The 11,682-nt window shown below is 58.0% G+C and overlaps 1 protein-coding gene across 1 annotated transcript in view; it reads left to right on the top strand.

The window, feature by feature from the left end:
* The window catches only part of RASGEF1A (RasGEF domain family, member 1A), a 10,678-nt gene extending 4,092 nt beyond the window's left edge, over positions 1 to 6,586 (top strand). The window contains exons 2-11 of the mRNA XM_012653900.1: positions 1,056 to 1,193; positions 1,961 to 2,182; positions 2,565 to 2,639; positions 3,028 to 3,120; positions 3,436 to 3,538; positions 3,615 to 3,694; positions 4,426 to 4,617; positions 5,425 to 5,548; positions 5,986 to 6,058; positions 6,248 to 6,586. Of these exons, the coding sequence (XP_012509354.1) occupies positions 1,056 to 1,193; positions 1,961 to 2,182; positions 2,565 to 2,639; positions 3,028 to 3,120; positions 3,436 to 3,538; positions 3,615 to 3,694; positions 4,426 to 4,617; positions 5,425 to 5,548; positions 5,986 to 6,058; positions 6,248 to 6,272 (1,125 nt within the window). The 3' untranslated portion in view covers positions 6,273 to 6,586. The remainder of the gene's footprint in view (positions 1 to 1,055; positions 1,194 to 1,960; positions 2,183 to 2,564; positions 2,640 to 3,027; positions 3,121 to 3,435; positions 3,539 to 3,614; positions 3,695 to 4,425; positions 4,618 to 5,424; positions 5,549 to 5,985; positions 6,059 to 6,247) is intronic.
* Positions 6,587 to 11,682: the final 5,096 nt, after the last annotated feature.

Raw genomic sequence — 11,682 nt, 5'->3', positions numbered from 1 at the left:
CGGCCTGCGCGGAGCGGGGCCCGCGGGGTTTGCTGGTGGCCGCCCGCCCGGCGCTCTGCGCGCACCTGCCGCCGCCGGAGGCTCGCGGGGGAGGCCACGAGTGCCCGGCGCCCGCGGCCTGCTCGGCGTTGGCGCCAGGCGGGGCCGTCAGAGGGGCGGAGACGGGCTCCGGCCGCAGCCTGGGGGTGGGTCGGGACGGGCTCCTGAGGGGCCGGCGGAAAAAGGCAGGGCGGCTCCCTGGGGGTGTGCGATTCTGGGCCGAGGGTCCGGAGAAGCCAGAGAGGAAGGCCCTGCGCGCATCGCGCGGGCAGAGGCGGGAATGCGGGCTCCGGTTCCTGCGGGGCGGGGCCGGGGCGGGGCTGTGGGTCGGGTCCGGGCTGGAACCAGGCCGGTCCAAAGCGGTGCGGCGGGGGCTGGGTGGTTCGGGAGCCGGGTCGCGGGGGTAGTCGGGGCCGGCGCTGTGGGCGCAACGGTCCGGGTGGGCCTGCGGGGAGCCTGGGCTGGCGCAGGAGGGGTCCTGGCCCCTGGGGGCGTTCGGATGGGTCAGTGGGGTCGCGGCGGCCGAGCGCTTGGCACCCGCCCCGCCCCGGGGCAGAGGCTGCGAGGCCGTCTGCGGATCGCTCGGAGCCGGCGCGGCCGCCTTTCCTGACCTGGGGTCGCACGTCTCCTCCCCCCGGGATCACACCCCCGCCTCCTTCCCCAGCACTTGCCACCTCGCTTTTAACAGAGAGGGAGCGGACGAGAGTCTCCTCTAACCTGGTTTTGCTTGATTTCGACTGTGCTTTTTCTACCTGTAACTATTGCTACCGCTAATTATAGCAAACGGAAGTAGTTTTCTATGTCGTGCAGTGATGGTGTAGGTTTTCTGAGAATAAGTTTAAGTGAGAGAGGAAGCTGAGTTAAGAGGGGTAGAACTAAGCGAGAGTCTAGGTGGCTCAGGTGTGGCAAAGCTGCAGGTGGCACACGGGGGAGGGGGTGCCCAGCACAGGCCCTGGGGTGAGGGCAGCTTGCACCACTTGCCATCTTGTCACCCACTCTGTCCCGTGCTGCCCCAGGCCAAGCTGAAGTCCTTCTCAGCCAAGATCGTGCAGCTTCTGAAGGAATGGACAGAGGCTTTCCCCTACGACTTCCAGGACGAGAAGGCCATGGCCGAACTGAAGGCCATCACGCACCGTGTCACCCAGTGTGACGAGGTCAGTGCTCCTTCAGCCCTGGCCAGGCTCCCTGGGTATGTTGGGGGGGGGTCTGCCTTCAGGAGGGTGGCGTCTTCAGGGACAGCTCTCTATGTGGTCCCCTTCCTTGTCACTCCCTCAAGAGGGTTGCTGGGTGGCTTTATTCAACCTCCCTCACCCCTAGATGACAGCCCAGTTGGTCAGCGACTGGCCAGACTCACCCATGACACTGCATGCAAGAGCCCAACAGCCTGGTGACCAAGATCACTCCTGGCCCTTGGCACCCTTGTCCCTGGAGTGGGGTATATCAAGGGCTTGTAAGAGTCTCTTTGCCTTTCCTGGCTCCCAGCTCAACCTGGGCCTTTGGTGTACAGACAGGGGACCTGAGAAGCCTGGGCCAAAATTCCACGTACTCAGCTCCTGTCCACCCAGAGGGCTTAGGAGGTCCAAGGAGAGCTTCAGGAGGGGACAGGGACCCCAGGCTGCCCCTGCTCAGGGGCGGAGCCTCTTGGCCAGGGATGAAGTTCTTCCCGATGCCTTGCTCCATTCTGGGGGCCCCTCCTCCCACGGGAAGGCAGCGAGAAGCAGCCTCCTCAGCAGCGCTCAGAGGAGCTGGTGCTGTACTGTGTTCTATCATCGAAGGTCCAAAAGCTCGTGGCAGGTTTGGATATAGGGTGTGGGCTCCTGTTGGTCAGGCACGTCTCTGGAGGTGAGCTGGGTCTCCCAAGAGTGGTGGTGGCCTTGCCGCCAGGCCACACCAGCATCCTCGTCACCCCCGACCCCCACAGGAGAATGGCACGGTGAAGAGGGCCATTGCCCAGATGACGCAGAGCCTGCTGCTGTCCCTGGCCGCCCGGAGCCAGTTCCAGGAGCTGCGAGAGAAGCTCCGGCCACCAGCTGTGGACAAAGGGCCTGTCCTCAAGACCAAGCCACCGGCTGCCCAGAAGGACATTCTGGGCGTGTGCTGTGACCCCCTGGTGCTGGCCCAGCAGCTGACTCACATCGAGCTGGTCAGTGCCGCCATGTGCAGGGAGTGGGGCGTCTACTGCTGCTGTGCAGGGCCACCAGACTGTGGTGTCTCTTGTCACAATGCCGTAGGGACCATAGTCAGATTGGGTCATGGGTAGGGGAGCCAGCTCCCCAGCCTCAGACGGGCGTGTCCATCTGAGCAGCAGGTGCCCCTGTGCCTGGTACTCAGGGCTGTGGAAGCACGGCAGCCCTGCGTAAGAGGGAGGGACTGGGGCACTGCTGTCCTGCAGTGGGGACCATGGTGGCCCCAGGATGGAGGACTGGCCTGGGAGAAGGCCAAGGGCCTGTGCCCTGAGCAGGCCCCCTGCTCCCAACACACCCTGTGCAGCTCTGACCCTCCTCCTGCTGTCTCCTCACCCCCAGGACAGGGTCAGCAGCATCCACCCTGAGGACCTGATGCAGATCATCAGCCACATGGACTCCCTAGACAATCACAGGGTGAGTGGCAGAGACCTGTGCCATGCTCTGGGTCCCCAGCCGGTGCCACATGCCTGGCCGGCCTGGTGCCTGCGGCCATGCAGGGCAGGTGTGGGCCTCACCCAGCATGCCCCGAGTGCCTGCAGAGCACTGGGCCATGAGACCTGGCAGATGTGGCCCTGGCCCTGCGGGCACCTGCTTCAGAGGTCTCGGATGACTGCGCAGATGACGCACCGGGGAGCTGCAGGCTTGGCCAGGGACCCAGCCTGGCCTGCGCTGGGCAGCGTGGAGTGGTCTGGGCTGCCATGAAGCAGGCTGAGCTGTGGCCTGGCGGACCAGGCTAGCCACGGGGACTTCACTGTCCAAGCAGGGTCCTCCAGGCTCCCTGAGACCTGCCGTGTCCCCACAGTGCCGAGGGGACCTGACCAAGACCTATAGCCTGGAGGCCTACGACAACTGGTTCAACTGCCTGAGCATGCTGGTGGCCACGGAGGTGTGCCGGGTAAGCATGCCCCATGGCAGACGCGGTGGGGTGCCCCATCTCCACGCCCCGTCAGGCCCCGACTCCCGCCCCACCTGAAGCTGGGCGATGGAACTTTGAAAGTAAATGCACGGAGTCTTCCTTGCATTGCTAGGTGCATTCCTTGCGGTGCCTCCTTCAGTGATTACAGACACCCCGTCCTGTGCTTCCTCTGTGCCCAGCGCCGCCTGGCCCCAGTCGGGCCTCGCTGGGCAGACAGCCCTGCTCACAGCTGAGGAAGCTGAGCAGGGTCGGTGCCCTGGCGGTGCCGTGCTGAGGCTGCCCTGCGCCTTTCAGGTGGTGAAGAAGAAGCACCGGACCCGCATGTTGGAGTTCTTCATCGACGTGGCCCGGGAGTGCTTCAACATCGGCAATTTCAACTCGATGATGGCCATCATCTGTGAGTGCCTGGGTGCCCGGTGCGGGGGGCCTCGGCCTGCCTCCACGGCCCTCACCCCACCTGCTGTCCCTTGTAGCTGGCATGAACCTCAGTCCCGTGGCGCGGCTGAAGAAAACCTGGTCCAAAGTCAAGACGGCCAAGTTTGACGTCTTGGAGGTAGGCGTGAGCGCCTGCCACAGCCTTGCCCTGCATCGCCTGGAGGGGTGCCGACAGTGGGGTGGGGACTTCCCGGTGCAGCGTCAGCGGCTCCCTCTGGCCTGGCGCTGTCGTCTTCAGGTGGTGGGTACTCAGGCTCTCCTTGGCTAGGCTCTGACTACTTCCGGTGGACCCAGCATGGCCTAAGGGAAGTTCCGGGGAGCAGTTAACAAAGAGCTTGACAAAAGCGGGGCCCTAAGTCGCCAGGTAGACCGTGCGAGTGAGCGGAGCCTGGCTGGCCTCTTCCTTGGTCACCTTCTCCTGGATGTCTGGGTGGCCCAGAGGCTGGCAGACAAGTTCCTCTGCAGCCTTACCCGGATGCATTTGATCCTGGGATCCATTTTTTGTAAAACACTTGTATTTTGTGGGGCTGCTCAGGTCTCAGAGGTGTTGATACATGAAGAGGAGCAAAGAAAAGTTTTGAAGGCAGGAGGGACAGGCTGGGCACGGCAGGCAGGGCTGTGACACTTCTGTCCAGCTTTCCAGAGACACTGGGACCGAAACCTGGAAGCCCCTGGCTGTGGGGCCCAACCAGGTACCTTTGGGCGTTCCCTCCCCTGCGCGCACTCCTGGGCTGCCCAGGACAGAGACGCCTTCTCCGTCTGCTGGCTCCGGCCCTGCAGGGGAGCATCCTGAGCAGGTCTGAGGGGCGCCGGCCTGGGACACTGACCAGAGCCTCCCTGTACCCACAGCACCACATGGACCCATCCAGCAACTTCTGCAACTACCGCACGGCCCTGCAGGGGGCCACGCAGAGGTCCCAGATGGCCAACAGCAGCCGAGAGAAGATCGTCATCCCTGTGTTCAACCTCTTCGTTAAGGACATCTACTTCCTGCACAAAATCCACACCAACCACCTGCCCAACGGGCACATTAACTTCAAGGTGAGCTCAGCCTCCCGGGGTCCCAGCGCCACACAGGGCAGGGTCTGTGGGTCTCCAAGCCCTGCCTGAGGTTCGGAAGGGCCTTCAGGTCTGAAAGCGGCAGAGGGGTCAGGGGTGCTGTCTGACCGTGATGTGTGAGGTGCCCCTTGCCCTTCTGGGTGGATGTCCTGGTTACAGAGCTGGGAGTCACAGGGAGCCGTATTTACTCAGGACCGTGGCTACAGCCTGACCTCGCCAGGGAGATGGAGTCAGGAGGACCTCGGGCAGAGGGGAGGCAGGGGCAGAGAATTGCAGACGAAAGCCAAGAACCTGCCTGGTGCGGCTCAGGGCACCTGGCCAAGGGCGGGAGGGTGCGACGGAGGTGCCTGGGCAGGCGATGGGCCGTGGCTGTAGATGCCCACTTCGCACAGGCGAGGGTGGGAGCTGTGGACCCTACACAGGCCTGGAGAGGGAGATCCCGGCATGCTCTGGTTGGCGCCGATGGCTGGGTGTGGCCGGGGCGCCTGCCGCAGGCCGGGGTCATAGACGGGGTCCTCTTCAGTCCCGGCAAGGGAGGCACAGACCTGCCGCCAGCCTGATGGCCCAGGCAGAGGGCAGGACACCATGGCCTTGGAGGACACCTGCTGGCTCTGATGCCACACCACGTGCCACCACTGCCATGGGTTCAGCCATGCAGGGCCACTGTCCTATCTTGCTGGGACAGCAAAGTGAGCAGCAGACTGAGGCCAAAACTCACATACCCTGCACTGACCAAAGGTTTGGAGGTTAAGGCGACAGGTGAACATCACTTGGTCTTTTCCCCTGCAGAAATTCTGGGAGATCTCCAGACAAATCCATGAGTTCATGACGTGGACACAGGTAGAGTGTCCCTTCGAGAAGGACAAGAAGATTCAGAGTTACCTGCTCACGGCGCCCATCTACAGCGAGGAAGGTGAGGGCTGCTCCTGTGGCAGCACGGCCCTCCCCCCTGGACGTGCCACCCTGACTCCCTGTCCAGGCCCCACACCTGTTGGGGTTGCCCTGGCAGGTGGCCTGGTCGCTACTCTGTGCCACACGGGGCGAGCTCAGCTCACAGGGGCAAGTGTGTGTGATGGTTGGTTGTGGGCAGGGAACAGCAGGACAGAGGATCAGGCTCCAAGGCCACTCAGAAGGGCCAGAAAGGGTCAGGCAGCTGCTGCAGGGTGAGGAGCCTTCCCAGGGTCCCTGACCGGCAGCCGGGGAGCCCCACGCAGCAGAGACCGGCGTGCAGCCTAGCCAGAGGTCGCTGTCCTCTTATCCTGGGCCCAGCTGCTGCCCTGGAAGGGAAAACTGGGTGTTCACAGATGCCATGTGGGGACTCCGGTTCTGAGGGCCTCTCCTGTCCCTCAGCTCTCTTCATTGCCTCCTTTGAAAGTGAAGGTCCCGAGAACCACATGGAAAAGGACAGCTGGAAGACCCTCAGGTAGGGGAGCTCCAGGAACACCCCAGTCTGCAGGGAAGGGGCAGAACTGCGGGTGGGCCTGGGGCACCTCGGTGGCCTCGGTGCAGGGTGCTGGCGCAGGAGGCCGAGGCCCGGGTTTGGGTCCAGGCCCTGCCCCTGCCTCTCTGCCTGCTTGGGGGCCTGAGCGCGGCCTGTCCTGTCCACCCTCAGGACCACCCTCCTTAACAGAGCCTGAGGCGCCGACGCGGCTGCAGAGCAGATGGAGCTGGAGCACACGTAGGCACCGGGCGAACCTTGATTGACACGGGCTGAGCTGAGGAGGCCTCACTGGTTGGGGTCCGTTTTGTATATAACTTTTATGAGAAAAAGGTAATTATTTCATGCATCAACCTTTGGCACTTAAAAAGTTTTTTTGTTTATTTTAAACAACAGGGCAGGGCCCTGCTTTGGGGAGGGGGGGAAGAGTATCATGGGAGACGGTATCCATGATAGCGTCTTATTCTGATGAAATGGAGATTTTTATTTTCTACTTTTGATTGTTAACATCTTACAAAAAAAAATTTTTAAAAACCCAACCAAAACCAACGTGAGCCCTGCCTGCTCGGACCTCTCCAGCCAGTGTCTCTGACGTCGGGGTTAGTGCCTTAGAGGGTACTGGGGCCGTCTTCCTGCTCCACGCCAGGCACCGGCCCTCCCGAGCCTGGGCCTGGAGGCTCCTGCCGGGGCCGGGTGGCCCGGAGGTCTCATCTGCACACTTCTGGAAGCCCTTTGAGTGTGGGCTTTCCAAAGTTTACATTTTCATTTTCCTTTGTCAGGGATTTGTGGGGTCAGGGAGGGAGGGGCAAGGGCACCTGGCAGTGTATTTTCTGTGAGAAATTGGCAGGTCGTTCTTCAATTACATTTAGAAAAGAAGAAATCTAAAATGTGAGGGAGGCAGGGAGGAGTTGCGGGGGTCATCGGTTTGAGAGACAGTGAGCGAGCTTTGACGAAGAGAATGCAAAGCAGGCTCCGGGACAGTGGCTCGTAGAGCTGTTCTGGAAGCCCACGTGCAGCGGGAGGGAAGCGGCCCGAGAGGTGGTGTTCTAGGGGACTGCCCCCTCCCCGAATCGGAATCCGAGACACAGAATCGCCAGGCCAGAACTGCTGGAGCCCGTTCAGATAAACTGCCCCACACGGGGAGGTATTTCTCTGCACCCAGCCTAGAGGAGCGCATCCCTGTCCCATGCCTGACCTCCTGGCCTTTGCCCTGGGCCTTACTGACCGTGGGGCAGGGTGGCTCTCCCTCACAAGGCCAGAGGCAGTCTGTCTCCCTGCGGGAACTCCGCACCCCTGTCCCCCCCACGTGCCGGGTCCCACTTCCCAAAGCTGCTGGGAGAGCCGGCGCGCAGGCTGCCCTGGGGAGGCGGCGGCCCTGGGCGGAGCGAATAGTTGCACTGTATTGTCACAGTGTGTTTGCACTTTCCCACATCCTACCTAGTACAGACTGTATGTGGATAGTACATATTGCTTTGTCTGTCTTTGAGGTAAAGGCTTCAGCCTTGAGAATATATATTATTTGGAATACAGTGTTAGAACGTTTTCTGTACACATGGTCAAGGGCCTTCACATCCATGTGCTCTCACAGGTGATAAGTTCTAGTACCTACTTGAAACAGTGTCTGCGTCTGCTACTTTATTTTCCCAATTTGATACATACCTTCAATTCGATGTTTTGGTATTCTGAGATGAGCTGCGATTATAAAGCTGTACCATAACGCAGGATGTCAGCTTTGGTGTGACTGGACATACTCGCATCAATAAAGGAACACACTGCTCCCGGCCTTGCCTGCTGTGTGCGCGCAGAGACGCGGGCCTACGCGGGATGTGGGGACGAGGCTGCCAGGCCCGGCACAACCTTCCAAGGAGGGGCTGGGCAAGGGGCTGTCATCTATGGGGCAACGCATTCTGACAAAGGGCTTTCCAACGACTTCCTGCTACAAACGGCTATGCGGGAGGGGTGTTCTAGTCCTGCATTCCTCAGCGTGAGCCCCCAGAAAGATACCACCAGTGTGTACTGCACGGTCCTGCGAGTCTGGGAGCCCTAGTTAGACCAGGCTGTGAGGGCCCCCTGACTGCAGGGCCAGCCAGCCCCTCCTGGGGCGTGGTGGGTGGGGAGCCCCTGCTGACACCTTCCCGCGCAGCAGTCTGCAGGACGCAGTCTGGGTGGGGCCCCTCACACACAAGCACTGAAGAAGAGGGGTCTGAGAGATCTGGGGAGCTGGAGTCGAAGGAAAAGAACTGAGGCACCAGAGGAAAGCCAGCCCCCCGCTCCTCCAGGCTGCCCATTCCTGTGTCCATGGGGCCCGGCTGGATGACGCCAGAGGCTCTCGTTACAGCTTTTTTAGACAAGCGCAGTAGTGAGAGGGAAAGTAGAATGAGGAGTTCCACCTGCAACCAACCGTGAACCATTGGGAGGTAACTCACCACCTTCCGACCGGCCTCCGCGCAGCTCGGACCGAGCCTTGCCTGGTGTCTTCAGAGCTGACAGCTCAAGTCTGACAATGCTTCGGCGTCTGTCATTCCCATGAGACTGGCGCCGCCCCGCAGAACACTTTCTGTGGGGAGGGAACATTCTCTGGTATAGGAGCCACTGACCACACGTGGGCACTTCACATTGAAATGTGGCCAGTGTGACTGAGGACCTGGGTTTCTAATGTGAGCCTCAACAGCTATCGGCCACTGTACTCGACAGAAGCCTGGGCCCCAGCACCTTGCTGCCTGTCGCCCCTCCAGTGCCCGCTGGAGCAGACGGGGCAGGACAAGGGCTCAGGTGTTTGTGGAGCAAACCCGGACACCAGTGAGGATGCTTGAGCTTTGGGTAAATGGCACCACTTTTTAGGTCTTTAAATCCAATGACATCCCTAATTTCCTGTGACGTTATTTTCAGAAGTATCCACCTGTCTCAGCTAAAGAAGGGGTAGCACATAATTTGGACTGTGCCTGGGACACGACCTCGAGCAGTGTGAGCAGAGTGCTCCTGGCCACCCTTCCCCCGCAGGCAGTTCCTCCAGGGCTGTGGTTCTCAAGTGTGGGGCCTGAACTTGTCTGAAATACCCATTTGCAGGCCCCACCCTAGGCCTGCTAAATCAGGAACACAGCCCTGGGCTGCATGCCTCCGTGAGCAGCTCTGGCTGCCGAGGGTCTGAGTGGGTTCCTCTCCCCCTCCGACGCCCCCCCAGGACCCTCCTCAGGCACACTGACCTCACAGCCGTCAGCACGCCCCCATCCTGCACCTCCTCCACTACTGGCGACCTGTCCTCACACCTGGAAGCACTGGTTCCTCCCGCAGGAGTCCCCAGGTCATCCTCGGTGGTGGCCCATGCTCCCTGGGGCCTGCTCCTGCTTGCCCGTCTCCTGCGGGGCTGTCGTGTCTGTCTCACGCACTAGTCCCGGCTCTTTCTTTGCAGGAGCTGCTTTTAATGCGGCCGTGTCCCGTGGCCGGCACGCTGTACGGCTTCTCACAGCCCCAGGTGACAGCTGAATGTCACCTTACACCTCACACGTGTTTCAGAACAAATATAGCAGAATGATAAGCTAAGGACCAATATGTAGAGACACAGTGTTCCGTGACAAACACTACTTGTGACACACACACCTACTACACCTATACGTAAAACGTATGCCACTGTCCTCAGGGAGGCAGAACAGGCCACAGCGAAGGGCAAGGCAGTGAGTGGCCATACTGGGGTTTGAGCCCTGGTCTCCAGTTCCCAGGTGGAGATGGCTGGACAAGCTACTCACCTTTAGCCTCCATTTCCTCATGATTAAGATGGGAATTGTGGCGGCTCTCTCTCATGCGGTTGCTGCAACAGCAGATGAAGCAGCGTGGCGCCTGGCTCACGTCAGCGCAGTCAAGGTGTGCTGTGGACGGGCGGTGGCACCCCATGATGCCAGGCAGCATTTGTCCTGCAGAGAGCAGCAGCTTTCAGGAAAAAGAGAAGCGGAGGCTTATAAGCCCCCTTCTCAAAGGAACACCTGACGTCCGAGTCAATACGATGATACATTAATACTAACATCACTGAAGAGCCACGTAAGTGTCAACTAGTATCTGTACATATATGGAGGAAAAGCCCCACACATGTGAGATCCAAAACTACTTTCTAAAGGCAGGCCAGGTTAGATTACGTTAACACAATTTATATCTTTATTCCCAAAAAGGAAGTCACAACACTGAGGAAGGTGAGGGGGTGCCAGAACACCCCCACGTACACACCCCACAGAACCAGGACACTCAGGCATGGATTTTCAGCAACAATGCTGTGAAGAGTATTAATAAAGTAAATTAGACACCTGTCCATTTCTGGTAGCATGAAAGACTAAGTATTCAGCTGCTGAACACAACCAGGAAAGTTGTGGAAAATTAAAAAATCCAAGTGAAGGAAGAAGCCCAGAGAAGTGAGGGAAGCTCTGAAGCCAGCTTTTGCCCGAGGAAACAGACAATGAGCTTCCATTTTCAAGTCCAAGGGGGATAAGAAGAAAGTCCAGGGCCTGCTCATGATAAGGAATCAAATATAGGAGACCGTAGCTCATAAAGCTGGAATCCCAAAGAACCACTCTTCAGTGTAACAGTGAACTTGAAATAAAATGCTCCACCTGAACCCCAAGGGGGTTAAGGAAAATTGCCTACTTTGAAGCTCAGCACTGAATGGAAGCAGGGAAATTTAACCCCTGATAATTTATAACCACAAGGCGGTGAGCTTCACGAAGTTTTGCAGCAGAAATCACACTGGTCCAACAAACTTTCAGCTGAAAATTTAGTTTAACATGGCCTTGAACTTGGACTGCCCCAAAGTACCCAGCAGAAGCAAACATTCTGACCTATACCCCAGTTTTAAAAATCTCTCCTTCGCTGGGTCTAATCTTGTTAAATGCATCTGTTGGATTTAAAAATTCGATTATTGTAGTTTTCATTTCTAGATGTTCTATTTGGTTCTTTCCCAAATTTGGTCATAATTCTAAAGAAATTACCAAAATCTAACACAGAGAAAGAGTTGGAAAATAAGAAACAGATTAAGAGGCATGGAGGGTATAACAGTTTTAACATGTTATCAGAGTCATAAAAGGAAAGAGAATGAGGCAGAGGTAAATATGTGAAAATATAATAGCTGAGAATTTTTCAGAACTGATAAAAGACAAGTCAGGAAGCCCAGAGAATCTCAATCTGGATCAGGAAAAAAAAAAAAAAATCCACACACAGATACATCATTGTGATGCAGAACGAAGAGAAAGAAGAGAGCCTGAAGACAGCCGGAGAGAAAGAGCCCGGCCTGCCTGCAAGGGAGCGGCAGCTGCCACGCGGATAGTTCGCAGCAGACGACAGCCGAAGCCAGCAACAGTACAACAGTGACATCCATGTGCTAAAAAGAAAAATAATCGCCAACTTAGAATTCTCTACCCTTCAAAAACATATTTTTTCAGTGAGAGAAAATAAAAATATCTAAAGACAAACTAAAATGGAGTTTGCTATCAGCAGACTCACTGAAAGAAAATCTAAAGGATGAATCTTGACTCCTACGCAATTCATATACGAAAATTGTCTCCAGATACATCATAGAGCTCAATATGAAATGGAATAAAGTGTCTTAAAAAATCACAAAAATTTCTCCT

The sequence above is a fragment of the Propithecus coquereli genome, unplaced genomic scaffold (genome assembly GCF_000956105.1).
Source record: "Propithecus coquereli isolate 6110/MARCELLA unplaced genomic scaffold, Pcoq_1.0 Scaffold434, whole genome shotgun sequence".
In the NCBI taxonomy this organism is placed as follows: Eukaryota; Metazoa; Chordata; class Mammalia; order Primates; family Indriidae; genus Propithecus; species Propithecus coquereli.
Note: the sequence above shows the minus strand (reverse complement) of the source record. Positions and strands in the feature narration are given on the sequence as shown.